The sequence below is a fragment of the Dermacentor albipictus genome, chromosome 1 (assembly GCF_038994185.2).
Source record: "Dermacentor albipictus isolate Rhodes 1998 colony chromosome 1, USDA_Dalb.pri_finalv2, whole genome shotgun sequence".
Lineage (NCBI taxonomy): Eukaryota > Metazoa > Arthropoda > Arachnida > Ixodida > Ixodidae > Dermacentor > Dermacentor albipictus.
In genome coordinates, this window is record NC_091821.1 from 435,199,622 (window position 1) to 435,224,937 (window position 25,316).

At 47.9% G+C, this 25,316-nt stretch overlaps 3 protein-coding genes across 5 annotated transcripts in view; 1 reads left to right on the forward strand and 2 right to left on the reverse strand.

Moving 5' to 3' along the window:
* Positions 1-25,316, reverse strand: part of LOC135908150 (uncharacterized) — a 171,365-nt gene that overhangs the window by 85,472 nt on the left and 60,577 nt on the right. The gene's annotated exons all lie outside the window — the stretch shown is intronic.
* Positions 15,192-18,135, forward strand: LOC135908132 (uncharacterized). 2 transcript variants are annotated; one of them, XM_065439893.2, is made up of 4 exons: positions 15,192-15,489; positions 16,081-16,227; positions 16,495-16,569; positions 16,834-18,135. In XM_065439893.2, exons 1-4 carry the CDS (start codon positions 15,288-15,290, stop codon positions 17,943-17,945), a joined length of 1,536 nt encoding a protein of 511 aa, XP_065295965.2. In that variant the 5' UTR covers positions 15,192-15,287; the 3' UTR covers positions 17,946-18,135. The 2 variants fall into 2 exon arrangements, with proteins under 2 accessions (XP_065295965.2, XP_070388403.1); XM_070532302.1 differs by having other exon boundaries at positions 16,103-16,227.
* Positions 17,127-23,177, reverse strand: LOC139054746 (uncharacterized). Of its 2 annotated transcripts, none has more exons than XM_070532305.1 (5): positions 22,599-23,177; positions 21,845-21,960; positions 21,214-21,416; positions 19,758-19,864; positions 17,127-18,607 (listed from the first exon to the last, which is right to left on the reverse strand). In XM_070532305.1, exons 1-5 carry the CDS (start codon positions 22,940-22,942, stop codon positions 18,493-18,495), a joined length of 885 nt encoding a protein of 294 aa, XP_070388406.1. In that variant the 5' UTR covers positions 22,943-23,177; the 3' UTR covers positions 17,127-18,492. The 2 variants fall into 2 exon arrangements, with proteins under 2 accessions (XP_070388406.1, XP_070388404.1); XM_070532303.1 differs by having other exon boundaries at positions 19,750-19,864; positions 22,599-23,175.

Here is a 25,316-nt window from a genome sequence, read left to right on the forward strand (position 1 = left end):
CAAGTGAGCTCAGCTTTGTAGCATGGCATCCCCCTCTCCTTTCTTATTTACTGGTTTGAGGAAGGAGGGTGAGAGGACGGCGATACTTTAAGAGCGTATTTTCTTTCTACCTCTCTCCATCTTTCTTTCTCTCTTTAAGTAAATTAGTTCATGCACGAGAATATTATATAGGAACTGTGTGCACAAAAGAGTAAAAGTAAACGTCGAATGCCTGCGTTCAACGAGGCACAACAAGGATGTTCTAACTTTAGGACCCATCCGCTCAGGGCGGAAATGCGCTTTGTACGCGCTACAGGCTTTGTCACGGACGGCTGACCCCTTTTGCACAAGCGGTGACATTCCGCACAACCGGCTATCAAGCAGCGCGATCAGTGGCATTCACTGAAGCAACGCCGCAGTCGTATACTCTGTATAGCGTTAGCAACAGAGAGAGAGAGAGAGAGAGAGAGAGAGATGCGAAATAAGAAAAGCGGCATATGTGGCTGCAAATCCGCGTGTATACCCAAACGGACTCGTGTTAAAGGAAAACCACGTGCCTGATCCCATGGTAACTATACACAGAGCGCATATACCGCCGTTCTTCCATTATGGCAACCCGCCGTGGTTGCTCATGTCTATGGTGTTGGGCTGCTGAGCACGAGGTCGCGGGATCGAATCCCGGCCACGGCGGCCGCATTTCGATGGGGGCGAAATGGGAAAACGCCCGTGTACTTAGATTTAGGTGCACGTTAAAGAACCGCAGGTGGTGAAAATTTCCGGAGCCGTCCAATAACCGCGTGCCTCATAATCAGAAATTGGTTTTGGCAAGTAAAACCCCATATTTTTTTTTCCATTGTCGCCGAAAGGCACAGTATTGAACCGCCATCGCTACTCGAAAACAAAAATAAAAAAGACAACAAAGATTAAGACAGCGTCAACGGTCCCAAAGATATTTCTTGAACCCACAAACCGTCCTTGTGTAATTATTATTTCAAGCAGCATTATTGTTCGCGTCTCGTAAGTAAGCATATGAGCCGCTGTATAGCCGGACCGTAAGATTGATGCGGCATTTTTATGACCTGACCTAATGTGTTTTCGTGTGACCTGACTCCAGCTGGCTTTCTACTTCGTGGGTCTTCGTGGTTTCTACTTCGTAGCCTAGACCTTTCTTTTTCTTTTTTTTATTTGCCATTCCGGCTTTTATTTTGTTGTGTCCTGCCTACCTTACCCTGTGCGCGTTTATTCGGTTTTTTGGTTGCTTTATTACGCTCGCGCATGTGTGCGTGTGCGTGTGAAAGAGAGAGAGAGAAAGAATCCGAAGGGAGGAAAGGCAGGGAGGTTAACCAAACGCACGTTCAGTTTGCTACCCTGCACTCGAGGAGGGTATATAGGGATGAAGGCAGAGAGAGAAAGTGTGTGTGTGTGTGTGTGTGTGTGTGTGTGTGTGTGTGTGTGTGTGTGTGTGTGTGTGTGTGTGTGTGTGTGTGTGTGTGTGTGTGTGTGTGTGTGTGTGTGTGTGTGTGTGTGTGTGTGTGTGTGTGTGTGTGTGTGTGTGTGTGTGTGTGTGTGTGTGTGTGTGTGTGTGTGTGTGTGTGTGTGTGTGTGTGAAGGAGAAGCCGGTAATATACGTACACTCGTCAAGATATTCTGTCAGGCGTCCTAAAGACAACCAGTTTCCATTACATTGACGTGTGAGCGCCGCTTATATGTGAATATGTGAAACACGGGACTGTGGCGTATTTTTACGCCCATTACCACATTATGCACATTACCATAAGCGGTATATCATAGCTCGGTATCAAATGGGTCTGAAGAGAAGATGCCAAATCCAAAAAGATATTTATTTATTTATTTATTTATTTATTTAGTATAAATGAGAAATATTGGCTTGTGCACCACGGTAAATTGCTAAATGTACTAAGGACAATTATTAGTGAATTGAAACATTTAATATATTTAGGAGTTTGCAACCAAACACAGGGTATAGTCGCATGCAGTCAAAGTGAAAAAAAAAGGAAAGAGGGAAAGAAAAAAGCGAGATAAGGAAAACGGTCAGAAGAACAATTACGCAGATTCAACGCCCCATTTTAGAATCTATGTGAAGCGAAGCTTTCGTGAAGCGACGATTAAATTCTATAAATTTGCCCATTTCATTCCTGTCTGTTTGCGGCGTAAACTGGCGCGCCCGCGGATGTTCTCTCGAGCACCTACGTTACGCAAAGTGACAACGTCTATCTTGGTTTGTAATTTCCTTCATTTCTTCTTATTCATTCTAAATGCACTGTCCGCTTCGCGTGGCAGGTTGCCCGTTGGCCAAGGGTATGTGCCATAGTATTGAAATCATAATCATCATAATCGCGGGGCCACGCTTCTTGTCCGGTCCCCTGCTGTGGGTATGTGCGATATCATGGAAATCTTCGTCGTGATCAATAAGCAACGGTGGTGTGAAAGAGTCAAGTGCGCATGCGTCGCATCTTCGACAGCGCCTTCGTGTTGTTCTGGTCTTCTCGCACGGTCGTCACCACGTAAAAGAACCATCAGCACAGTCTGGAGTCTTGGTTCTGCGCCAATGACTGCTTCAGCGGCATTGAGACTCTAATCGCGGAGCTAAAGAAGACAATAAAAAATCTCAGGGCCCTTCCACTCTGTTGTGTGCCCCTTAATGACGAAATACACCACCGCCGCGGGTCAGCCCGGTACTGCACGATCTCCGGGATCGGCCCACGTATGAGGAGGTGTTTTGTTTTTTCTTACAACAACGACACGAAAATTCCCTTGGACGGTAGAGGTGTACCGCTTCACTGTAAAAAATAATACTTGACATGTGTAATGACAATCTGAGCCACTGATGCATCGCATACAGGGAAACTCCACAGAAGCGAGCTCTCAGAGTTGTGGTCGGAAGCGCTGTATATACGAGCCTGTTTGACATGGCTCGTGGTTTCCCTGCTGGCTGCTTTCAATGACGGCTTCCCCGCAGGCAACTTCTGCTTCGTTCCGACGCAGATGTACGCAGGCTACTGCGCAAGCTGGCCTCCAACGAAGAGTCGGTGTAACACGACGCGAGAAACAGCAATTACGGGCCCCTGGCTTAAAGTAACTGCACACATATACGTCTTGTCTATTCGAGTGAAATATAGGTATACGCTGACCTTTATTTTATGATCATATGTAGTTACGTTTCAAAGCGCAAACTCGCGGCTCCGGCGAGCCTAGCGTTGCATTTACATTCGATATCGACCACGTCGTTGCCACGCCCTTCACCAACGCACAGTAAACCATTGCGGGATTCCCCTTAACAAGGCTTCGCTGTAGACAAGAAGAGAGGATTATAACACTGACCAGCTAATCTGCGTACGCGTTTCTTAAAGAACATCTTGCGGAACGCTCGTTCTCGCTCAGGCTGACTCTGCAGTTTCTGCCCTAATATTTCACGTGTACACGGGGCCGGCCAGGAAAAACCGTAGAATCAAGAAGTATTTCGTTTTCGGCATATGCCTCTTTATTTGATTTTCTTTTTTTTTCTTTTGTGACGATATAGCTGCCAGAAAAGTCTTCGCGTAAACTGGTGTTGACACGCTGGCCTTGGACAAGACCTTGATCAAAGCTTAAGGTCTCCCTTCAGTGGAGAGAGAGAGAGAAGAAACTTTATTATAAAGTGAAAGGATTTATGTGGTTGGGGCCCTCAGTCCAGGGCCCCAATGGCTGTCGCCACCGCTCGTGCTCGTCGTATCAGGGCCAGCCAGACCTGAGGCTCGGAGCGACGGAGGATTGCCTCCCACTGCGCATATGTTGGTTGGGGGGATTGTAGAAGAGGGATATCCTTAGGTGTTTTTGGCACTCAATCGTGACGTGGAACGTCGTCGGTGGTGCACCGCACCCTGGGCAGGTGGTGGGATATAAGGTTGGGGAGAGTTTGTTGAGAAAGAGGAGGTTCAGATACGAGTTGGTTTGAAGCCGTCGCAGTGATACGGCTTCATCCCGGGAGAAAGATTTGGGAGGAGGGTGATATTGCAAGCGCCCTAGTCTGTAAAAGTCTAGAGTGTCCCGGTATGTGTTGGGCAAATTCTGGGAGGCTTGATATGGGTTGCTCGCCTCACTGCCAGGTGCCCGGCAGGTTAGCTCTCGGGCAGCCGCATGAGCGCGGTCATTACCCGACAGTGAGGCGTGAGCAGGTGTCCAAATCAGCCTGATGCGTGGTACTGAGGGATCTGGATCTGGGATCTGGAGCTTACGTGTGCTGGTGAGAGCGCGATTGGCTTCCTGAGGAATATGACCCCTGAGGTAGGCTCGACATGCGTCTTGTGAGTCTGTAATGATGATGTGGTCGTGGTTTGGGGATCTTTCCATGTGGCCGACGATGTGGTTGAAAGCGAGTGCTATGGCCAACGTTTCCCCTGTGAGCGTAGCTTTGGTTTGGACGCTACACGAGGTGACGATATTACCTTGATCGTCCGCCACCACCGACACTTGTCTTTCTTTGTTTCTGGTCGCAAGAGCATAGTGGGCAGCGTCGGTATAATAGACGGTGCCCTCCGGCTGGGCGTTGAGGAGTTTCCGAAGGTATCTAACACGTGCATCCCGGCGACCATTATGATGCTCTGGATGCATATTGCGCGGTATGGGCGCTATGGTGAGTAAGGTTCGGATGTTTGATGGGACTGGGACATGCTCTCGCGTAGAGGGTGAATGCTGTGGGTAGCCCAGCCGTGCGAGCAAATGCCTGCCTGTAGGGGTCAGTCTCAATCGCTCGAGTTGTGCCATTCTGTGCGCTTCGATGTGTTCCTCGATGGTATTGTGTACCCCGAGAGCAAGTAGTCGTTCCGTGGAAGCATATACAGGAATTCCGAGTGCTTGTTTGAGGCTCTTCTAATAATTGTGTTTATACGGTTGGTCTGAGAGAGCGTCAGGTTGTGGTATGGGAGGTGATAGGTTAGCCGGCTGATAATGCATGCCTTGACCAACCGCAGCATATCGGCTTCCTTGAGTCCTGAGCGGCGGTTACTAACGCGCCTCATCATACCGATGATTTGCTCGCACTGTCGACCAAGGAGATCTACCGTGAAGTGAGCTTTGGCGTTGGATTGTAGGTGATAACCAAGGATTCGGACCCTTTGTGCAGTGGGAATTGGTATGCCTTGTATTCTCACTTCAATCACTGGAATTGGCGTTTCATAGCTGCTTAGCGGTCGGATTAGTAATAGTTCTGATTTATTTGGCGCACATTCAAGGTCTCCAGTCGCGAGGTATGCCTGCACTATATCCACCGCCGTCTGTAGGCGGTCCCCTTCAGTGGAGGGAGGCCCTTCATTTGCCCGCGCTCACACGGAGGCTGGTCCGCGGCGGATATTGGGTTTGATATTCAGTTTGATGTGTGCCGCACTAGGACCTTCCTAGATGAATAAATGTGATTCTATGTGGAGGTTTCGTCACAACTCTCGCAGGCCACAGAACTTGCTTCGGACGTTCACATTTTGTTTACTGTATTGGCGCTGAAAAATACAACTTCAAGCAGTGCAGTGAATCCAACTTTCTCTTGAAATAAATTTTTATAGATGTTCTGCAAATAAATATATATTATTCTGACTGCATTTTGGATATTTGTTTAATGTGCCGATTAAATCGAGCATTTCGAAAAGATATTGGCACTTTGGTAACGTTTTTAAAAGATAACTCGGGAGGTAAAAGGTTACAATTATGTGCACTCAAACCAAATAAGCTGCAACACAGAACATTAGTTGCCTTGTTTCATTGACAACCTCAGGCTGTGACTCAAAGACAGCCCTGCAATCACTCTTACCAGCTCTGTGCCGCAGCCCACAGGAACAATTGGTAGCAGAGATACGATTACGCTACCATTCAGCGGTGGAACCGAGACCAGGACATTGTATTTCAGTTGCTACCCAGTCACTGCAACATTACTGGCAATGAAAGTGCCCACAAAGCTGTCCGTGAGGCACATGGAGAATGTGAAAGCGCCTCGATACCATTGTCGAGAACGGATGGAACGTGGTACCTCAGCGGTCTTGCCCATATCATAACTCTAAGAAAATTGAATACACCGTAGTTCACCAACCGGCGCCTATATGCCGTGGACCCACATATGAGATTACAGCTTTCACCCGGTTTTAACCTCTGCGGGAAGAAACGTTATAGTGCCGCCTGCCAGTAGGAGTTTAATTCTTCCACAAATGCCTCCTGACTCCTAATTGGAATGGCGGACAGTGCCAATCGCAGCACATGTGGTGTCGAGGAAACGACCGAACATCTCCTGCGTGACTGCCCCACATACGAAGATGAGAGGGGCGCCCTTCGGGCAGCTTTGGGGCACTTCGGTGACTGTGCCTCTACAGAGGAGAAGATCTTGGGTCCGTGGCCTCTTGCGTCTACTACCTGCAAGGCCACAAACGCACTGCTGCGTTTCTTGAAATGCACCAGTCCATATGACCGCCTGTGATTTACTCAACGATGAACGCTTGATTGTGTGTGTACTGGTGCAAAGTGTCTACTTTTCTCTTCCTTCTCATCTTTCGGTCCCCTTTCGCCCTTCACCATCGCAGGGTAGCCTGTTCAGCCTGGTTAACCTCCCTGTCTTTCCCTTATCTCTCTTTCTCTCTCTCTCTCTCTAGCTCTCTCTTTCTCAGGCACTACAACACTATATTCTATGCTTTAGTATCTGTGATAAGAAACTTAGTCGTACAAAGGTGGTGACCGTCATGTTTAGTGCCTCGGGGAAATACATACAGTAGTACAATACCTGCCTTCCTGTGTATGTTCACGCCACATCAACCGCCTCATCGAAATATTGGAGAGTTAGAAATGCCCCGCACAAAGCACCGCCAGCGCTGGTCCAATCGGTGCCGCGGTGCTAAAGTTGATCTGTTGATGAGAGGGGGGGGGGGGGGGGGGGTTCGGCGGGGAGGGGTGTCGTGGCGAGCCCTTCCTTTAAGAATTGAGGAGGGGCCGCGCTCCCCCTCCACCCATCTGACTTCAAGCTCTGACCTTGATCGCCGGTACTTCATGTGTCAGGAAATGGCGTGCCACGAAAGAAGGAACTTGAAGCGGCTTATGTACCAACTTAAGTGCGCGACGAGGCTCCACAGCGCGTTGTATCACCGCTTACGGGAGTCGTAACCGAATGTTTTCTTTTTCTAAAGTGATTCGCGTTGTGTTGGTATGACCAGCGCACAAACGTCAACTGCAAGGAGAGTCTGCAACATTTTGCAGGAAGTGCGGCTCCAGTAACCACACGCCATGCAGATATAGCAGATATAACGAGCACAGCACGGTGCCGGTGAAAAGCACTGCAACTAATAGAGCAGTCTGCGCGATCATTCGTGGTTGACCTTCCTCGACAAAGCCTTCCTGGGTCATTTCATTCCGGTAAAAAATGCGAGGTACTGCTTTTCTGCAGGTTTTCGTGTTCTCTTTTGAGGATATTTGCAGGAGAACTATTAATAAGATTGTGTATGACGCCAAGGGTTGCTTAGCGGTGGAGGTGAGGGGAAGGAGGAAAGAGGGGAGAGGAGAGGCACTAGATATCGCAAGGAAGGATTACAAGACTGATTTTTTCGTAGTACTTCCTGAGCTGCCCCGCTGTAGGCGAGAAATTTGATAACTTTCTCGATGCAATCCTAAGCCCATTCTGCTATACGGCGAGGCTCTTCGGAACGAAAAAAGAAAACCCCATCGTTGTGGTGCGCTTAGCGTACCGCGTGAGTACATTCGTTGCTTACGTGCCACCACGCGCGCTGCAATGAGGAAACAGCGTGGCTTAGAAAATTGGACGCAGGATTAACGTTGCCAAGCATCGGAACTCTGATTCCCCGTACGCAGAACGCAATGCGTTTCGGCGCTTAGCTTTCGAAGCATGAGTATTCAGTTCCGTGGCAACGCAGTGAAGTAAAGGTCTCGTAATCTATCTCCATTTACCCATGTCGTTCTAAGAAATCACCGCTGTTGCTCTCATAGCAACTTTATGATTCGTTATATTCTGACGCTGCTTGAACTGCAAGCATTTGTGTCCCAGCATATGAACGCGTGTGAGGCCAAGACAATGCCTTACCACCTGTGCTAATGCTTCTCCGCCAACCTGCCTCGTTAGGCCTGGTTTGTCCAACGTCCGGAAGGGTCATCACAAGTCCGGATGGGCCACCACCCACATAAGCGTCAGTCAAGGAGCACTGGCCCGTCGCGTAACGTAGTACGCCAGTGCGGAAGGGTTTCGCTGCTCCATTAAGCGTTTTTCTCGGCAACCACTGCAGCAAATTTGATGAAGTTTATTGTATCTAAAAGAAAAGGCTGATAGCGACTATTGGAAGTAGATTTTCGATTTACGCGGTCGATGTTGTTACAAAATTTGCCAGAAATCGCAAATTTTCCGAAAACGAAACTATGAAATTTGCAACTCTAACTCGTCAAAAAAGCGATAGTACAATTATATAGATTGCATCTAATAGCCCATCTAAAGCGGGCAAAGTCTGTGTAGTATACACTAGTCTGCAATAAATATTTCCTATGTGAGTATGACATTTACAATATCGCTCTAAACATTGTAAAAAAATTCACGTAAACTGCGTATTTATAAATCCAATGTGTCCGCTTTAGATTCTCGAACAGATGCAATTTACATAACGGCAATTTCAATTTTTGATACAGAGGGACAAGTTTGTAAACTTCGAACTTCTCATTTTTTAAAGCATACAATATTTAAAGAAGTCGTTTTAATGTAATCAGACCCTAAATCAAAATTTGTCTCCCAACAAACACCATAATTTACCTTGCTACCTAAAATGCTACACATTTCATTAAAATCGGCCAAGGGTTAACAAAGGAAAGCATTTCTGCGTTTTACATGTATTTGAATAAGCGAAATCGGAGTTCGGTATGAGCTAAAGCTTCTTCTTAACGTGGCAGAGAGAGTGGATTTAGAGCACCTTAACGCAACCAACATAGGATGCTATAATCTTCAACAGCTGAGCGGTGCATGTCGAATGCAGGGAGCAACGTTTTCTCACCCAAGTGAAGCATTCAAACGACAACCGTTCATGCTTATAGGTTTCGTATACATAACGTGGGCTAAATGCTCGCGTGCCAGGTTAATTAAACGCTGTATCTGCAGCGCGTTCTGCAGGGTATCCTGACCACGCATAAGTGCTGAGCAATTGAAACGTGCTACTCGGACCGCACGACGGCCGGCGCTTTCACAGCGAAGCTGTGTATCTCTAGCCCCCCCCCCCCCCCCTCCCTTGCATTTGTTGCACGGAGGAAGGAAACTAAGGAGAGGCCCTGACGTCACTCTTTGTGAAGCAAAAGTGAAGCCGGAAGTTGGCGTTGCTCATAGCCATGCTCCGCCTTTTGTGCCACCCTCCTCTCTTGTTTACATCTTTCGCGAAACCACGCCGCGCTGCGCGTGGTTTCGCGCGCGGAGCGCTCGCGCTCGCGCAACATCCGGCAGAGCACGGTGCAGGTAACACAGCGCAACAAGACACGGTGACTAACGCAAACCCGCCCACACAGCGCCTTTGCCACGGCACGAAACCTACCAGAGCAACACGTGTGAGCGCTCAAACAACGCCGCCATTGTGGCCCAAAAGGCGTGGCCATACAAAAAAAAATAAAAAAGCAGCAAAAAAATGAGAACCTATCACGTCATTTCCACCACATTTTTCTCCTAGCGCGCGGAGGGGGTAGGGCCTCTCCTTAGTTTCCTTCCTCCGTGATTTGTTGAGTCCGTGGGCAAAAACTCAACCAATCACGGCGGGAGGTGCCTGCCGCGTACGCCGCTGGGTTCCTTGCAGCACCACCAGATGGCGTTCGCCTCCGACCATCCGCCGCTGCGTTGGCCGTGCGGGGGAAAGAAAAAAAAATGGCTGTGGCTTAGCTAAGGTTAAGCCCAGGATGCGAAGCATACTAGCCTTTATTTTAACGCGACAGCGTTAAGGAGCTCGTGTCGCAGAAAAGCCGGTGTCGTCGGCGTCGGCTCAGGCGCACATTTCGTTGTCGCGCCGAACGCTGCGTTGCTCGACGCTCACCGCGTCCGATGCGGGGCGCGTAGTCGCTGCGCCGTAGCAAAGCCACCTAGAAACAGTCTCTGTAGCACGCCGCAACCTTCGCTTCTCATTCCAACGAGCAGCTCTGTCTCCAGGAGGCATCTCACCACGTGAGTGTCTAGCAGAGGCAAGCGCAGCTGCTTATATACCGCCGCGACGCCGCGAGCGACGGCGCGAGTTGGAGCCCCGTTTCTCCTCTGTCGTGACGTCACGGTGTCACGTGGTATTGAAGGCGACACCGCCGCGCCTGAGGAGCTGGGTTGAGCTCTAGTAATATGCTTCGCATAAAAGAAAGAACCAGAAAGCTCACCTTCGCGCATAACGTTCGCCGCAAGCGTTTCCCGGTAACAATTACGGTTACATAAGCTGCAGTTGCCGGGAAGCGGCGGAAAATGTAGCGCACGAAGATGGGAGTGACGGAACTACAGTTTCGTACGTAAAAGAAGAACCCGCCTAGCAAATGATTTCATTTGTGTTCTGATAGCGCTTTGGAAAGGCCACGCATAGACAGGACTCGCGAAGAGCAGAGTGAACATGATAAGCAGCGACGTGAACAGCAATGTCAATGTGCTCAACGGCGTCGCGCTCATGCTAGGTAGGACGCAGCGGTTCCTGCCCAAAGCAAGCCACGCACAGTTTGGACGCCTGAAGAGCAGCGCGAATGCGGTGAGCGACGAAAGGAACAGCAACGTTAACATGCACAACGGCGTCGTGCTCAGGCTCGGCTGGACGCAGTTGAAGGCTACGTCACATTGGTCTATCGGATTAGGTGATACCACAGCTTCGCTGGTGAACCACCTTCACAGCGTGGATTGGAGCCTCCCCCCCCCCCCCTTCGTTTTTACGCAACCGGTGAGCGATGAGTGATGATTTAAAGCGACACGAAAGGCAAGTATTAAGTCAAGCTTAAGTGATAGATTAGTGCTGGAGAATCTTTAAGGCGTCAATATTATCGCGAAAAGAGGCTTAATAATTCCGAAATTGAGCTAAATGCAGGGCATGATTAGAGACTCCCCCCGGGAATTGCAAGTTTGTCCAATCACCAAGGCACTCCTCATTTAAATTGTGTAACTAGCACTCAACCACTTGTTATAAAAACATAATTGTATTGCATTATGACCCGAAAGAAACGCTACTTGTCCAGTTCTATTTCATATTCAGAAAAAAAAAAGAACTCATTGACCTTACCTTTTACAACGACGAGGGTGGTCGAAAGGTTTCGGTTTCACTCGACCCTGCGCCGTCCGCGCTTTCGCGTTTCAGTAGTTACCGCGCATAGCGCTGTGCTGGTTTTGCTGGCTCGCGAAACTCGCACATACTGCAAGTACCAGACAATTCAACTTCCATGTGATGTCGCAGGATGCACGAACGGTTCGCGCCACTTGACGAAAAGCAGCTGCTTCGGCGAACACACCGCTCTGTATTGGCTCGGTTTCGCCACGGCCGCGCGTTTGCGTTTTGTGTAAAAACCGTACTTCACCGACGGCAGCGAAGGGCGGTGATGGCGTATGCAGCATCAGTACTGCCCGGTTGGGTGGCGGGACATATGAATTGCGATAAAGGCATTCGGACCCTTGAGGTGCAATTTTCTCGTGACTAAAAATAAAGTGTTTTCCTGGCCCGAAACGAGCATTGCGGGGTTTCTGGAATGGTATTTAAACAGTCCACGTCGACTTAGTATTTGCCTTTATGGTCCCTTTAAGGAAGAGAAGCATGCATCACAAATAATGTCGCTTTCACATGGTAAAATGCATCGACTCGGTGTCCCCACTGGCCACCGGCGGCGCAGAAGAGGGCCGAGTATCGCTTATCAATTGCTGGGCATTGTGCACCTGAAACATGGTACATTTCGTGCACCCATCCGAAACTTGTAGTACATTCGACTGGTTCCCAACGTGCTCCGACTAGTATTACCGCGATGCAAAAGCCGCTTATAACACCAGAGCCAGAGAAAGCCTGCCCAAACGGAACGTTCAGCCTGTGGCCGGAGCAATGAAATGTCGGAACGCATATCGGAACACCGGAACGCATACCAAACGTCGCTGAGTTGTCCCACGATCGACGACAACAAGGGCGCTTTCGAAAGCAACTTGAGCCGTAACGCAACACCCTGAAGCGAATCTGCCGCGAGCTCTTGGTTTCGAGCAGCCGTTTGTAAAGTGCGACGCGGGAGTGCTTTAGAGAGCAACTAGTCGAATGCAGATATTTGTACCGTCAAGCGATTCGAACAAGAGCCCCCACTAGCTAAATTTCAATTTCGCTTAATGGATTATACTATACGCTGCTATACGCTGTAAGATAGCTAGCCCCCTTAAAAACCTAATGAAGGTGTATTGGTGTATAAGGCACACCTTCGTGAGGATGTGACTTATAGACCGAGTCGCTTTTAAGGTGTAACCTGTTTTGCAGTCTACAGTTTGCAGGACGTTCGGCCGGAAGCCAAAGAACGCACTATATGTAGGGTGACCCGGCTAATCTCAGCCAAGCTGTTCAAGGAAAAAAAAATGTTGGAAGAACATGCGCAATATAAGATTTAAAGACCTATGGTGTTCGGTTCTCAGGACGCTGATGATCGAACTTCGTAGGTTTTATTACAGTATCTTGCATCGTGTCTTTTTCTCTTTTTTTTTTTCATTGATCAGCTCACTAACGTTAGCTAGGACACACGGTATATATAGTGTACGTGCAGGGTCCATTACACGGTTGGGGTCCTTCAGGCATGTGCACGCCACGATGCCTCAAGGACCGCTGTACTGTACAGGCAATCCAAAAGGCCACGTGCTACCACCGTGCACTCTTTCGGCGTTTTCCCGCCATTTGCTCCCCGCTGGTGCGTCCCCGCTGGCACGGTTCCTCTCGCGAAACTCTAATTGCAGGGGCTCCGCGATTTTCTCCGTGATTTCGCCCCTCGCTACCGTAAACGCTTTCCTCGAGTCGCCTGTAGATACATGCGCGAGGGGAATGCTCGTGAAATAAGCACCGCGCTGGCTGTTACCACCGAACGCTTCCGGTCGCTGATTGCATGAGCAGAGATTTTAACTGACGCTTAACTCTCTGTCTTCGGTGCGTTGGTTGCGTTTATAATAACGCGCAGGTGCTTGTTCAGCGGAGACACCATGGAGTGTGCATGCGAATCGGTCAGCGTGAAGGTATAGCAGATCTGATTCTGAGCTATTTCAGAGACGCGGAGTCCATCAATCTCAATCGCGTCGAGCTCCATAGCAGCAGATGCTGGGCGGACACGTCACGATGGCCTTTTACTATCAGACGGTTCACGTCCGAATGCGGCGCCTTCGCTCGAGAAAATCTCGCGCCCTAATAGAAAGGTTGTTCGATTCGTTGCGCTAGGGAAGAAATACCTGGCAGGGTATATTTTGCCTGCCAAATAACGCCTCGGCCCAAGGAAGAGCTGTCGTGTGTTGGCTCGCGTAATAGATTGAGCGGATCAAAGCGTGCCCGATGTGAGCATTTCCTGCGACGATTCTTCGTGGGCAGTCCCTTGATGATCGATGATGTTTAGCACGTCGTGACAACAAATCCATTAGATGCGAGACAGGCGGTTGTTGATGGATCTGGAAATAGTTTTGGCCCTTCTTTAACGTGAAAACAAACCTATAGATAATGAATACAGTAGAGCTTCCTTTTGCGTTCCACACCCATCGAAATGCGATCGCCGTGGCCACGAGTTGAACTCCTAGTCTTATGCGCAGTTAAAGAATCCTTTACCGCGCAGCTGACTGCCCCGGAGTCAGTCATGCGATACAGTGAAGTTCGGCGTTGTTTGTGCGGACAGCTGCATGCAAGGGTCGCGCGGGGTGGTCAAAGGAGACGGGTGGTTCGACACCAAGACGGCGGCAATTTATAGCATCGTGGGTGGGGGACCCTCGGGCTACGAAGAGCGCGTAGGAGGGGTGACTGTGTGTCGGCTCCCGCCCCTCGGGCTACGAAGAGCGCGTAGGAGGGGTGACTGTGTGTAGGGCTTCCGCCACCCGGTTCGCGGAAGCAATGCCCTGGCCTTGAAGTCGGCCCCTCGTCGCTTAACCGCACTGTGCCGAGACATTCGCAAGCTGTCCAGATGCCCGAACAGAACGCGGAAGTGCTTTCTTCGGGAAGTGTGTTTTTTTGCGAGGTTGTGAGACAAAAGGGGACTCGTTGCACTGCAAGGGATTTGTGGCAACGACCTGGACGTATTGGAACTCCCGATAGTGTCACCTTGGAGCCCCGTTGTGTGCACACTGCGCGCACCGCAGTGTGATTGGACGAACGATGGGGCGAGGGGGTTGCTGGGAATGCTTTTAGGTGCGTGCGGGGCCGTTGGTGGGGATTCGGTGGAGATTCGGCTGAGAAAGAAGACCAAAATTCTAACATGTTACTCGTAGTGATGTCCGTGTAAATACTTTCCTTTCTATCGCTTGCATATTCTATCTTAATAAACAGTTAACCCCATTGCAATCAGCGTCACTGGCTTGCCTACTGTAACGTGACTTCGCGACATCCATAATATCTTCAAGTTTCCCTCACTGACATCGAGGCGAACATCAACTGATACGGTACTCATCAGTGCATAATAAGGCTATAAGCACATTTATATTGCAAAGTTGCTCAACAGAGACGTGCGGTTTGTTTTGCCTGCCTTGTATTTCGTGAAAGAGATCAGTTATTATGACAAAGAGATCCTGAAATGTTGCTCGAAAATTCCAGTAGTCGCTCGCTGACGGAGTACGTAAGGGATAATCATCATCAGCAGCAGCATCATTGTCATCATCATAATTTATTAGACCCTTAAAAGGCCCCAGTGGGGCTATACATTAGGAGGGAGGGACATCGGTCAGAACAGCAGAAAGCATAATCAGCGCGAAGCGAAATGACAATATTAGTTCGAGTGACATCTGCTTCCATGTATGTTGTTGCCGGCGAGGACCTACTGCGCATATAGGAAAGGTGAGCATTTATTTGTAAACGTGCCGACTGCGGAATGTATGCGATGGTCAAAGACAGCACGTCCGAACCGAGCCTCACCTGCTCGCAAATGTTACCGCGACGCAATCACGCCGACCGGTTGGTCATGAAATCCGCCTTTTGCGACGCCGAACTGCGCATGCGCAGTGCCCTAGCGGCTGAGGAGCGAAGCGATTTGGCAGGCGCTAGAGCAGACGGCGGACGGCCGGGGCAGGCGCTGCGATTCTCAGCTGCGCTATTCTCGCTGCCGCGCGCACGGCACGCCTTCCTAACATATTGACATCGAAATTTGGCGCGATGCCAATGTCGTGTGTCGCGTACGGCTGCAGTTCACGTGACAGTCCCAGCAGGACAGTGCGGTTTTTCCGATTTCCGTCGGTAAAACGAGATCGACAGCGCCGTGAAGCCTGGATTAGGGCTGTGAAGCGGCAAGATGCGCAAGGGCGTCCATGGCAGCCGTCAGCAGCATCTCGACTCTGCGGGAAGCACTTTGTGACAGGTATGCATCCACATACGTAGTTCTCTGTTTTTGTCGTTACTGACTCATACGAATAATCTCGAGAAAGACGCAAATGTGTTTGAGCTAGCGAAACAAACGATCTCTTGCTCGCGCGAGCCGGCCGAGTGAAACGCGGTGCTTTATTTTTTTTTAAATTCTTTTTTGTCGTCATCTCTGTGCGGCCGCCGCGTTGTGCTTTACTTTGTTTTTTTGCTGTCATCTCTGTGCGGCCGCCGCTAGAACGCCGTCTTTAGCAACTTTACACCGTGCACACTTTTACTACTTCATAAGCGTTCAGCGAGTGCTCGTGATGTCGGCGTAGTTATCTGTTGGAGCCAAGCGCGCCTGCACTGCCGGGCAGATTTGGAAACGGCGTGCACTGTTTAAGTAGCTGATGGTGCTAGTTAGCAATCGCTGCTATTTGTCGTTTCATAATTCTCGTCGACACCGAGTATAGTAATATTTCTTGAAGAAAGCTTATGTTCGTTTAGCGAATAGCGATGTAGTACGATTTGTACTATGGCTCATTTTCCCGTGCTGCGCTTTCTGGAGTCGAGTGGCGCGTCTTATTGTGTAACGGACACATTCCAGGGGCACCTTCACCGTCACCCAGACATCCGGACTTCATACCGACGCTGTTCGTGTATACAGACCAGTTCAGAAAGAAGGACGCGGTCGACCGCCATGTTCGTACCGCGGCGCGTTCCAAGAGGAAAACAGGCGCTCCACCAACAGCAGGTATCGCCGGTTCCGGGCATACTGGCCATTTTCTGGCATTTTTGTAGGTGTACATATACTTTATGTGGGTAAAACACGTATGCAAACTGACATTCTGTTGGCCTCCCCATTGCCTGTGTATGTACGCCAAGCACTATGGCACACTATAAAGGAATATATGCAGTGGTGAAACGTGATATTTGCCCTAAGAACTACACTTCATGCCCTATCCGAGTCATGCGTTTTTGTGTGTACTCATACTATTTTATTACTCACTTTACGTCACAGGTACAGAGGTTTCAGGTCAAGGAGGAACTTGTAAAGGTCTCAGTGATGGGGAACCAGACACGTCCTGTGTTCAGGGTGAGCAGTGGCTTTTGAACTAATGGCAAGCACACTGTCACATTATGCAGCTGGAAATGTTTTCTGAGGCTCACCTTATGTTGCTCATTGCGAGTCTTGCACGTTTGCGACATATGAATTATCCATAATTTGCTTTCAGGTGACCAGGTCATTAGAGTAGTGCACTCCGCACAAAGTGCGAATGCTCAGAGTAAATGTCAGTGTTCAATGAATTGTGTCTAAAGCAATAGCGTCACTTTATTGCATTTGTTGATGCAAATGCAGGTGCAGACTCTTCATTCGACGAGGAAGGAGCAGCTGATGCACTCTTGCTGCTTGCAACATCCCCAATGCTCACTGAGCCACAGGAGGTCCTAGAGCCAACGCCCTTAAGCAGAGAGGAGAACACTGACCACCTATTAACTGAAAATGTGGCATTACAACGGAAAGTCAGGGATCTAGAACTGCAATGCAGAAAGCTAAAACGCTGCACGTTTTCTGTGGATACTATTCACAAATCGTCTTTTAAGTTTTATACAGGACTGCAAAGTAAGGAACAGTTTGAAGCACTCTTTAAGCACATTGAAAAAAATGCAGAACGCATGGTTTATTGGGATGGAGGAAAAACACAAGCAAAGGAAAGACAGCTCTCCAAGCGCGAAGAACTTTTCATGGTGCTGTATAGGCTCAGGACTGGTGTTTGTGCCAAGGAAGTGGCTCGAATCTTTGGAATTTCTCAGTCATGCCCTAGTCGCATCTTTTGTACATGGGTAATTTTTCTCGATAAAGAGCTCTCAGCATTGACAAGGTTTCCCACATTAGCAGAGATCAAAAGGCACATGCCAATGGCATTCAGTGACTTCTCAAACACTAGAGTCATCCTTGATTGCACAGAGGTGAGAATCCAAAGACCTTCAAAACTACAGGCACAGAGGCATACTTTCTCCTCGTACAAGCATTATAACACGTTCAAAGCACTTGTTGGGGTAACACCAGATGGCTACGTTTCATTTGTGCCAGATTTGTGGGGTGGGCATGTTAGTGATAGCGAAGTTGTCGAAAAATCGGGCCTACTGGGTTTATTAGATGCAGGGGACGGTGTGATGGTCGACAAAGGCTTTAGATTGGAGGGCGTTTTTCCACCATCTATTCAAATCCACATGCCACCATTTAAAATGGGGAACCAATTGTCAGCTAGTGACGTGATTGCCACCCGAAAAATAGCTGGCGCTAGGATCCATGTTGAGCGAGTCATAAGACGTATCAAAGAATTTCATTTTTTAGACAAACCACTGCCAATCAACATGCTCGACATTATTGACAGCATTTTTAGGACTTGCGCCTTTTTGTGCAATTTTCTACAGCCAATCATTTCAATCAATAATGAGAACAAGTAGCCAGCTCGCACATCTCTACTTCAAATGAGCCTCCTTTACCATGCTTATGACCAGAAGAGACCAGACTGTGTAACAACAGTGTACTCTCATACTATATCACGTGTACTTACGACGACGCTGTCTACTGTGCTACCTTCTGAGGAAATTTGTATTTTCCATCTCTAAATAAATGATACTGCTTTTTCAGTTATCTTCCATGTACACTGCACATTTATTTTGTTATGTCTATAGACGTAACGGCTATAGTTATCACCAATGCTACACAATTTGCTTAGGCCATGCTATTTCTTTTCATTTTGCCATAGAAAACAAAATACTTCGAAACAGTTTAGCCGAGCTACGAGCCGAGTTTGAAGCTTTTAAGCACACGGCAAACAACAGCACATCACAGCAACCCATACAAATTGCGGACCACACTTCCAAATCACCACCACAAACATCACTGCAACAAAGTACCGCCTCCAGCACTCATTCGTTAACGCTGCAACAGTTAGCACAAAACATGCAACTAATGTTCGCAGAGCTACACAAACACCACACAATTCTTTTAAACATTGAGGCAGTTAGCCGACCAATCCGCTCCATGTGCCAGGTTGGATTTGCGGCCTGTCCAATCGTTGACTCGAGAACTGCTCTGCTGTCCACCGAGAGGGCCTGTATAGCTGCAAAAAACACAGTATTGTTAATTTATAGGTTTAGAATCCGTTTTACAAGTCGTACAGCAAGCATTACATTGTATTAAAGCAATGAGAAGTAGCATGACGTCAACAAAGCATCACTTGTCATGGCAATGTTGAGCTATTTGGTGGGGATTCATCGTGGAAGGAAGTAAGGGGTGCAAACATGGACACAAGAGAACCAGACAACACAAACACTGCAGATAGGAGCTAAGTGTACTAGAAATGAAGCTTAAAATGAGAGAAAGTTCAGCTAGTTGGTAGCGAATCGCACTAAAAGAAAGTAACGCATGCAAACATGGATACAAGAGAACCAAACTAAGTAAATGCCATGTTGTCTAGTTCTCTTGTTGGTGTTTGCACGCCTTACTTTCTTTTATGTTGAATCACTTGTCAGAAACTTAATACCATTAGGTTAGCTTTTATTTACTCCTACAAAGAAACCCCTACAGGCCTACTCAAAGAGGCGAAAGTACTTAGGCTGTGTCAAATGACACAACTGCATATTGCAACGATTAAAATGTAGGTAGATACTAATCTCCTACAAAATTGTACAGCTTACTTTCACAGTGACATAAGAATTTTTCTGCAGCTTGTAACTTGCATGTGCTCATTATGTTTTATTTTTTTTTCGCTAATTATGCTGGTCAACATAGCTAAATCGTAGAGTTGGTTCAGTATTGCAAGTATTTAAACATGCCTAAAAACAAGAAGAGCAAGACAAATGTGCATGCTTTCAATTCCATGCTCTGCTAAAACACAGTCAACATATATATATGACAAATGCCGTGCATGAATCCAGGTGATGGACTCATGCTAAAGGAACATCCATTATACATTCACACAGTGCTTCACAAACATGCCATAGATGAAGCAGATATGTTTGAGGACCCTGTGGGTGCTCACACACATCGAGTTATGCGACAGCCCTGTAAAAGTTAAGAAATGACAAGACACTAAGTCTAAAAGTGACTGCTGCATTATCTGCTGCTCAGTGGGATACTTGTGAAGGTGATGCCCAGAGACATAGGTGGGCATTCTTATATAAATGAGACAGCCTCAGAATGACACGTGCCAAGACAAAAAGTTGCGAAAAAAGTAATAAACAAGGAAGTGGACTTTCTTACCATCAAACCTCTCTTGTATGAGTCTTTGACAGGTCTCACTGTGGATGTCTTCAATGTCTGGGACCAGTGGAGTGTCTGAAGCTTCTGGTGCCACTTCACTGGGACTGTGTTCATCCTGGAATATAGTGCTTTACATTAGACAGCGCAGATAACATGCAAATGTTAGCTTAGTGACTACCTTGAATAGTAGTGCAGCTTGAAATATACGAAGCAGCATAGTAAAGATTTGAGGATTTTGTAAACAGGTCTTTGACAGCATCATATTGCGCCAGTGGTGAGAAGCGCAACAAAATAGGTTCAGATTGTGGTCTCATACCTGGCATGCCTTATTGTGCATGGTTGTTAAACAAGCAAACTCAGTATTGTACTTCTGAATCATTTTTCACATTTTATTTATTCGTACTCTAAATGCCTTCTTTCAGGGTGAGCAAAGAACAGTTTTGAAAGTAAGCAAACTACAAGCTTACTAGCATTAGAAAATTAAAAAAAAAACATTCAGATGCAGTGACATGAACTCGTGCTAACATGTGCTGTAAATCAAGAGCAAATGTAAATATGAAAGTGCAATAATGTGCATGTTGCAGAAGGGGATAGAAAAAACTCAAGCCATACGTAGAGGTAAACAGTAATCAATGCACATCAGATATGCCAACGCAAGATTTAAAATTCTTTAAAATTAGGTTCAGCAGCTCTGTGTAGAGAAGTTATTCGATTCAGCTATAAAGCATGGTATGAAAAATCAAGGGACACTTAATACACGTAACTAAGGAAACTATGTACAGATAATTTAATAAGACTTGCCCAGCATGCTATACTCACATGCTTTGCTGCATAAGTTGCAGGTGATTGGACAGTCTCGCATGATAATTATGTGAATAACATGTGGCTATAAGAATTTATGAAGCAGGCACTGGGGAGTTCATCACCGACTTGATACCTACAGTATTACAGGAGGCGTCAAAGGTCTTGTCATTTGTAAAGGCACACAGCATTTGAAAGCCCTTAAATGTATCACACTTTGGAATTCACAGTCCCTTACTGCTGTCATGGACAAGACAAGCTATAGAATGGAAGTTGAACAGATGTTTGTGTCAGTTTAACAGTGTATATGTGCATGAATGCTCTCGCATTATTTCAGTCATCACGATATAGGTTCTGCCAGAATTTTTAAAATAACTTTGGCTTTAAAGAGGTTTAGTTGCCTCAATTAACCAAGACTTACATCACAGGTTTGCTGCATCATCTCATTGCTAAGCTTGCAGATTGTTTAGCGAGATAAAAAAGAAAGTCACCGTATATAAACACTACTGACATTAGTGTTATACTGATGCAAACTGTACTTCGCATAAAAGCACAGTAAAAGGGGCTCTCAAACTGTTCCTGTCTGTCGTCACATGCTGATGGAACACTGCTAACTCTTATTTTAACAGATCACAAGCATGCAGAGTTAAGTGTAGCACTTACAAGTGATTCTCCTGAGTTTTCTTTGCTCATATAATGGAGAAGCAGGCAGTTTGCTGCCACCTTTTCGAGATCGGCAGCAAGCAGAGATGGGTCACTCGGTGAGAGCCCTGGCAGTGGATCAAACCGCCGCCTTTTCGCACCTTCATGTTTCCTTGTGTGAAAAGTGATGTCTTGCAGAGGCAGAGGTGGCTCATGCTTTTTGACTGAAAAAAAAAGTTTTGTTTGTACAAGTACAATAACGAAATTTTAAGTGCTTCCTGTGATGTTTAGCCAACGACCACATCCATTGTAAGAAAATTAAATGTTGCAGTTTGGGATTATTTTTTCTCTATGCAGGTCTTGTAGTTAAGAATTTATGAAGCGACACCAATATGTGTTCTTAATTAAAACCAGTAGCCTATATTTGTCCACATACCAATACTCATGTACGCTGTAAACAATGTAGCTGTGTGAATGAGTTGATATTCAACAGCTGCTACCACGAATGCAAACTTTACAACACGTTAAATGGTCAACACGGTGCCACAAAGAACCGTTTGCAGAAAGGGGCCGGAAGTGTGATCACAGATTTTTTAGGCACTTTTGCCGCCTCCTATGTTAACTAATGCTTGCTAAGTAGTAGCATTCTTACCTTGGGCAGGAACAATCCAAGCACATGGAACTTCCGTGCACGTTGCCGCATCCTTTTGCGCCAAGTGAATGGCATGAAGGATTAACCCAACAAAATGTTGGCATGTGCCGCTCAGGCTGCAAGAATAAAATGGAAGAGGAGATGAGTTTTCATGCTCAACAGGTATTCATCAAGGAAAAGATGGGATCAAGTGTTTATGAATTCGAAAGAACGGGTTTAAGTTCACGTCACTCAACGTGAAATACATGCGCCAATCTCAGACATGAGCCGCACACCACCACTCGCGCGTTGGCCTTGTAACACCATGTGCACACATTAACAGCATCATTGAACGATGCGATGCGGCTTGTCAGACAGCTATGCCGGCACGAAGTTAGGTACAACTAGCGGTTTTACAGTAAACAGCCAAACTTGAAAGTCATTCTCGTTATATGCCTCTAAATAGTGTACTGTGTGATACCGGCAATCCAAGGCTGTGTACGGTCGCAGACAAGTGCAAATTGGTATGCTGCACGACCGTGTCGATCGGTATACATGCAAATGCGCAAAAACAAGAACTCCCCGCTTTCTTCATTTACAGTATGTGTATTTTTTCAACATTTAAGCAACCGTACCTTTATATAAGCAAACAGCTAGCCCAAAACGGCAGGGCCGGTATAGTTATGAATTCCAAAATTTAACCCATCAGACTTAAATGTCCAGCACGCGGTTCATGCAGGTCGCGCTCCAGATGTAGAATAGAAAGCTTGCTCACCCTGCGGGGCAGAGGCAATGACCAGCCAGGATGGAGCCCGACGCCTTGGAAATCGCGGCGTGCACGATGTAATAGCCGCCTTTCATTGACGGTAGGCAGATACTACGCAAAAGTCCGCACGTGGATTCTGCTGACACGTCGTTGTACATGACGTTGCGCACGTATCCTTCTTCTTGGAACATCGTTCCTTTCATTTGCTGTCGCGCGAAGCGCGCTCCGCTCGACACCATGTGTTTTTCGAGCTGCGCTTCCGTGGGTATTTTGACGTTACCGAAGCGCTTTTTCCAGCCGTTCGTCACGCTGAAGAAACCTCCAGGTACAAAGCAGTCACCAGCGGGCTCCATGGCTAGCGGACGGCGACAAACTGTGCGCACACGTTGTTGCGGTTTTCACTCACACGCTGCTTGCTTGCACACGTGTCTCGCGTGCGGCGGCTGTCTGTCGCGGCGAGAGCGACGCCTGCCAAATCGTTTCTCGTGGCCACCGCACAGTGGCGCCACAATGCATCGCAAAAGGCGGATTGCGACGGCGGTAGCACATATCTGCTTTGTGACATTTACTGCGTAGCGCGAGTCCTCGGAGTCCCGGCATTCCTTCGAGCTGAAAATTGGATATGATTTCCTTTTTTTTTTTTTTTTGACGGGAGGTGCGCATTTCGCAGGTGCCGAAGCACCGGTAGTTTCGTACTACATCTCTAGATTTAGTCTGCGTAAAAGTGTTAGGCTGCAAGGCACAAACGATAGATTTCGCGAATTAGTAGGTATTTTAGCAACTCTACGTCTGGAACGCTATTCCCGGGGAGGTATTCTTAAGAGTCCACCTAGTGGATATGTTCATTTCATCTGCTGTTAAAGTTGTGATTGGCTGGGCTGGTCTGCGCGTTTGCAGTAGGGAGGCGTCACAGCCAATCAGCACGTCAGTAGCAGATGAAACGGACATGTGCACTAAGTGGACCCATAAGGAACACATCCCCTAGTCTACTTTAGATGCAAGCTACAGCAGATGTGGCAGTTGGGAATGATGATCGCGAATGCTAATGCACTTAGGGGAATTGAACGCGCGGTTGAATGCTGCACCCAGCCATGGTATGTGCAAGAGGACATTAGTATTTGGTCCTCTGCGTTTAAGTGTGACTAATATTTCCTTCGTCTCTTCTGACTGTATCTATAGAGGCCCTTGTAGGAGAGTAGAAAGTTCCTTGGCCCACGGCACAAATGCAGCCGTGACAAAAGTGGATCACTCATGAAACAGAAACGTGAAACCTAACTCAAGTTTAGCGCTAATGTAATTGAAAGAGGCAACAGCATTCATGTGTGCGAGTCACGGTCATGTACGTTCCATATTTGATGACATCAAAGATCTCTGCCTTCTTAGAGTTTACGTAATCTATGTCTCCGTGGGTTCTATGCATTTGCTGTGTACTGACGGCGGACACCGTTTAGAAAGTATTTTCGTTTTCCTTTACCAACGATGTTTGTTAAGGTAGTTATTGTAAACATTGAGCCATAAACGGCCACGGCCAAGCCTGCTTAGCAAACCTTAACCGCTTTGTCAGTACGCGTTGCGAGTAGCGCCAAAAACAGCGCGCCGTAACCAGCCTTCGACACGCAGATGTCTCTCCACGCTGTTATATATGCAACAGGTCGCACACGCCGCATGGAGGTGCACGCTCGCGACAAGGAACGCAAAGTGGCACCGCCTCCGGTGGGTGAGTGGTGGGGAGGCGAGGGCGACCAGTCCTTAATTGCTAAACAACGACGCCATCCTGGTCTCTCTCTCTCTCTCTGCCTTATATTTCACGGTATGTATCGCCGTGCCTCTTGCGGCGGGCGAAGGTTCGTCGACCCCACCCCGCTGCGCACCCCCGGAGGAGATGAGCCCAGGGCGCCCCAGTGGGACGCGAAACATCGTTTCGAGGAATGTTCTGCCTAGTGCTGCGTCATCATCGGGCATAACCCGTTCTCGCGACGACGGGCACATGCGCAGGTCATCGTCGCCACCACGGGGGGGGGGGGGGGGGGGGGGGGGGGGCACCTCGAAGGCGGTTGTGCGACTACGCGCATGGGGTGACGCGATGCGACGCGCAAGACAAGAACACGCGTGCATTCGTTAACGGCCATGGCACGTTCCTCCGTACCGGACAACGCCCTCGAGCAAACGGAGGCGCCGTTCGTTCCCGACGATGTCGTTGTTTGACACCCGGTCATTTATTTGAGCTTCGTTCCTTTGGCGCTATACTGTGGTTATACATAGCAATGGAAGCAGCTGCCACAGTCTGAATGTTTCAGAGTCGTTATGGCTCACGTAGACGCTGATAAAGGCCCTGCCTACTACTACGCGCGTGGAGACTTTCTCATTCTGGCTTGTCATTCACTCTGCCAATTCCTCACCCGCCTTCCCCATGTAGGGTAGCCAACCGGGCATCCGTCTAATTAAACTCTCTGTCCTGTCTTTCCTTGTTTTTGCTCCCCCTCTCTTCGCTGAATTCACCTGGAAATCGCCTTACTCGACGCTACACACGTCTCATCGGTCGTGCAGACAGCCCGAACGGTGAATACTGCCAAGTTGCCTGAGACTCTGCTGCAACATGCGTTTTGCGACGGCCCTGTGCACGTGCCGAAGCAGAAGACGCTGCAGCCCTTATAAAAATCGTTATGGGAATTACGTTGCATTTATATCGAGTTTTTGTTGCCATCAGATGATTTCCTATTGAGATGT

What these genes read in the sequence shown, in the direction of transcription:
- LOC135908132 (XM_065439893.2), top strand. Translation starts at nt 15,288, where the DNA reads ATGCCAATGTCGTGTGTCGCGTACGGCTGCAGTTCACGTGACAGTCCC. An exon ending in CGGGAAGCACTTTGTGACAG is followed by an intron (nt 15,490 to 16,080) that starts GTATGCATCCAC and finishes GACACATTCCAG; the next exon opens with GGGCACCTTCACCGTCACCC. An exon ending in AGACACGTCCTGTGTTCAGG is followed by an intron (nt 16,570 to 16,833) that starts GTGAGCAGTGGC and finishes ATGCAAATGCAG; the next exon opens with GTGCAGACTCTTCATTCGAC.
- LOC139054746 (XM_070532303.1), bottom strand. Translation starts at nt 22,942, where the DNA reads ATGGAGCCCGCTGGTGACTGCTTTGTACCTGGAGGTTTCTTCAGCGTG. An exon ending in TTGGATTGTTCCTGCCCAAG is followed by an intron (nt 21,417 to 21,844) that starts GTAAGAATGCTA and finishes TTTTTTTTTCAG; the next exon opens with TCAAAAAGCATGAGCCACCT. An exon ending in AAAACTCAGGAGAATCACTT is followed by an intron (nt 19,865 to 21,213) that starts GTAAGTGCTACA and finishes ACTATATTCCAG; the next exon opens with GATGAACACAGTCCCAGTGA.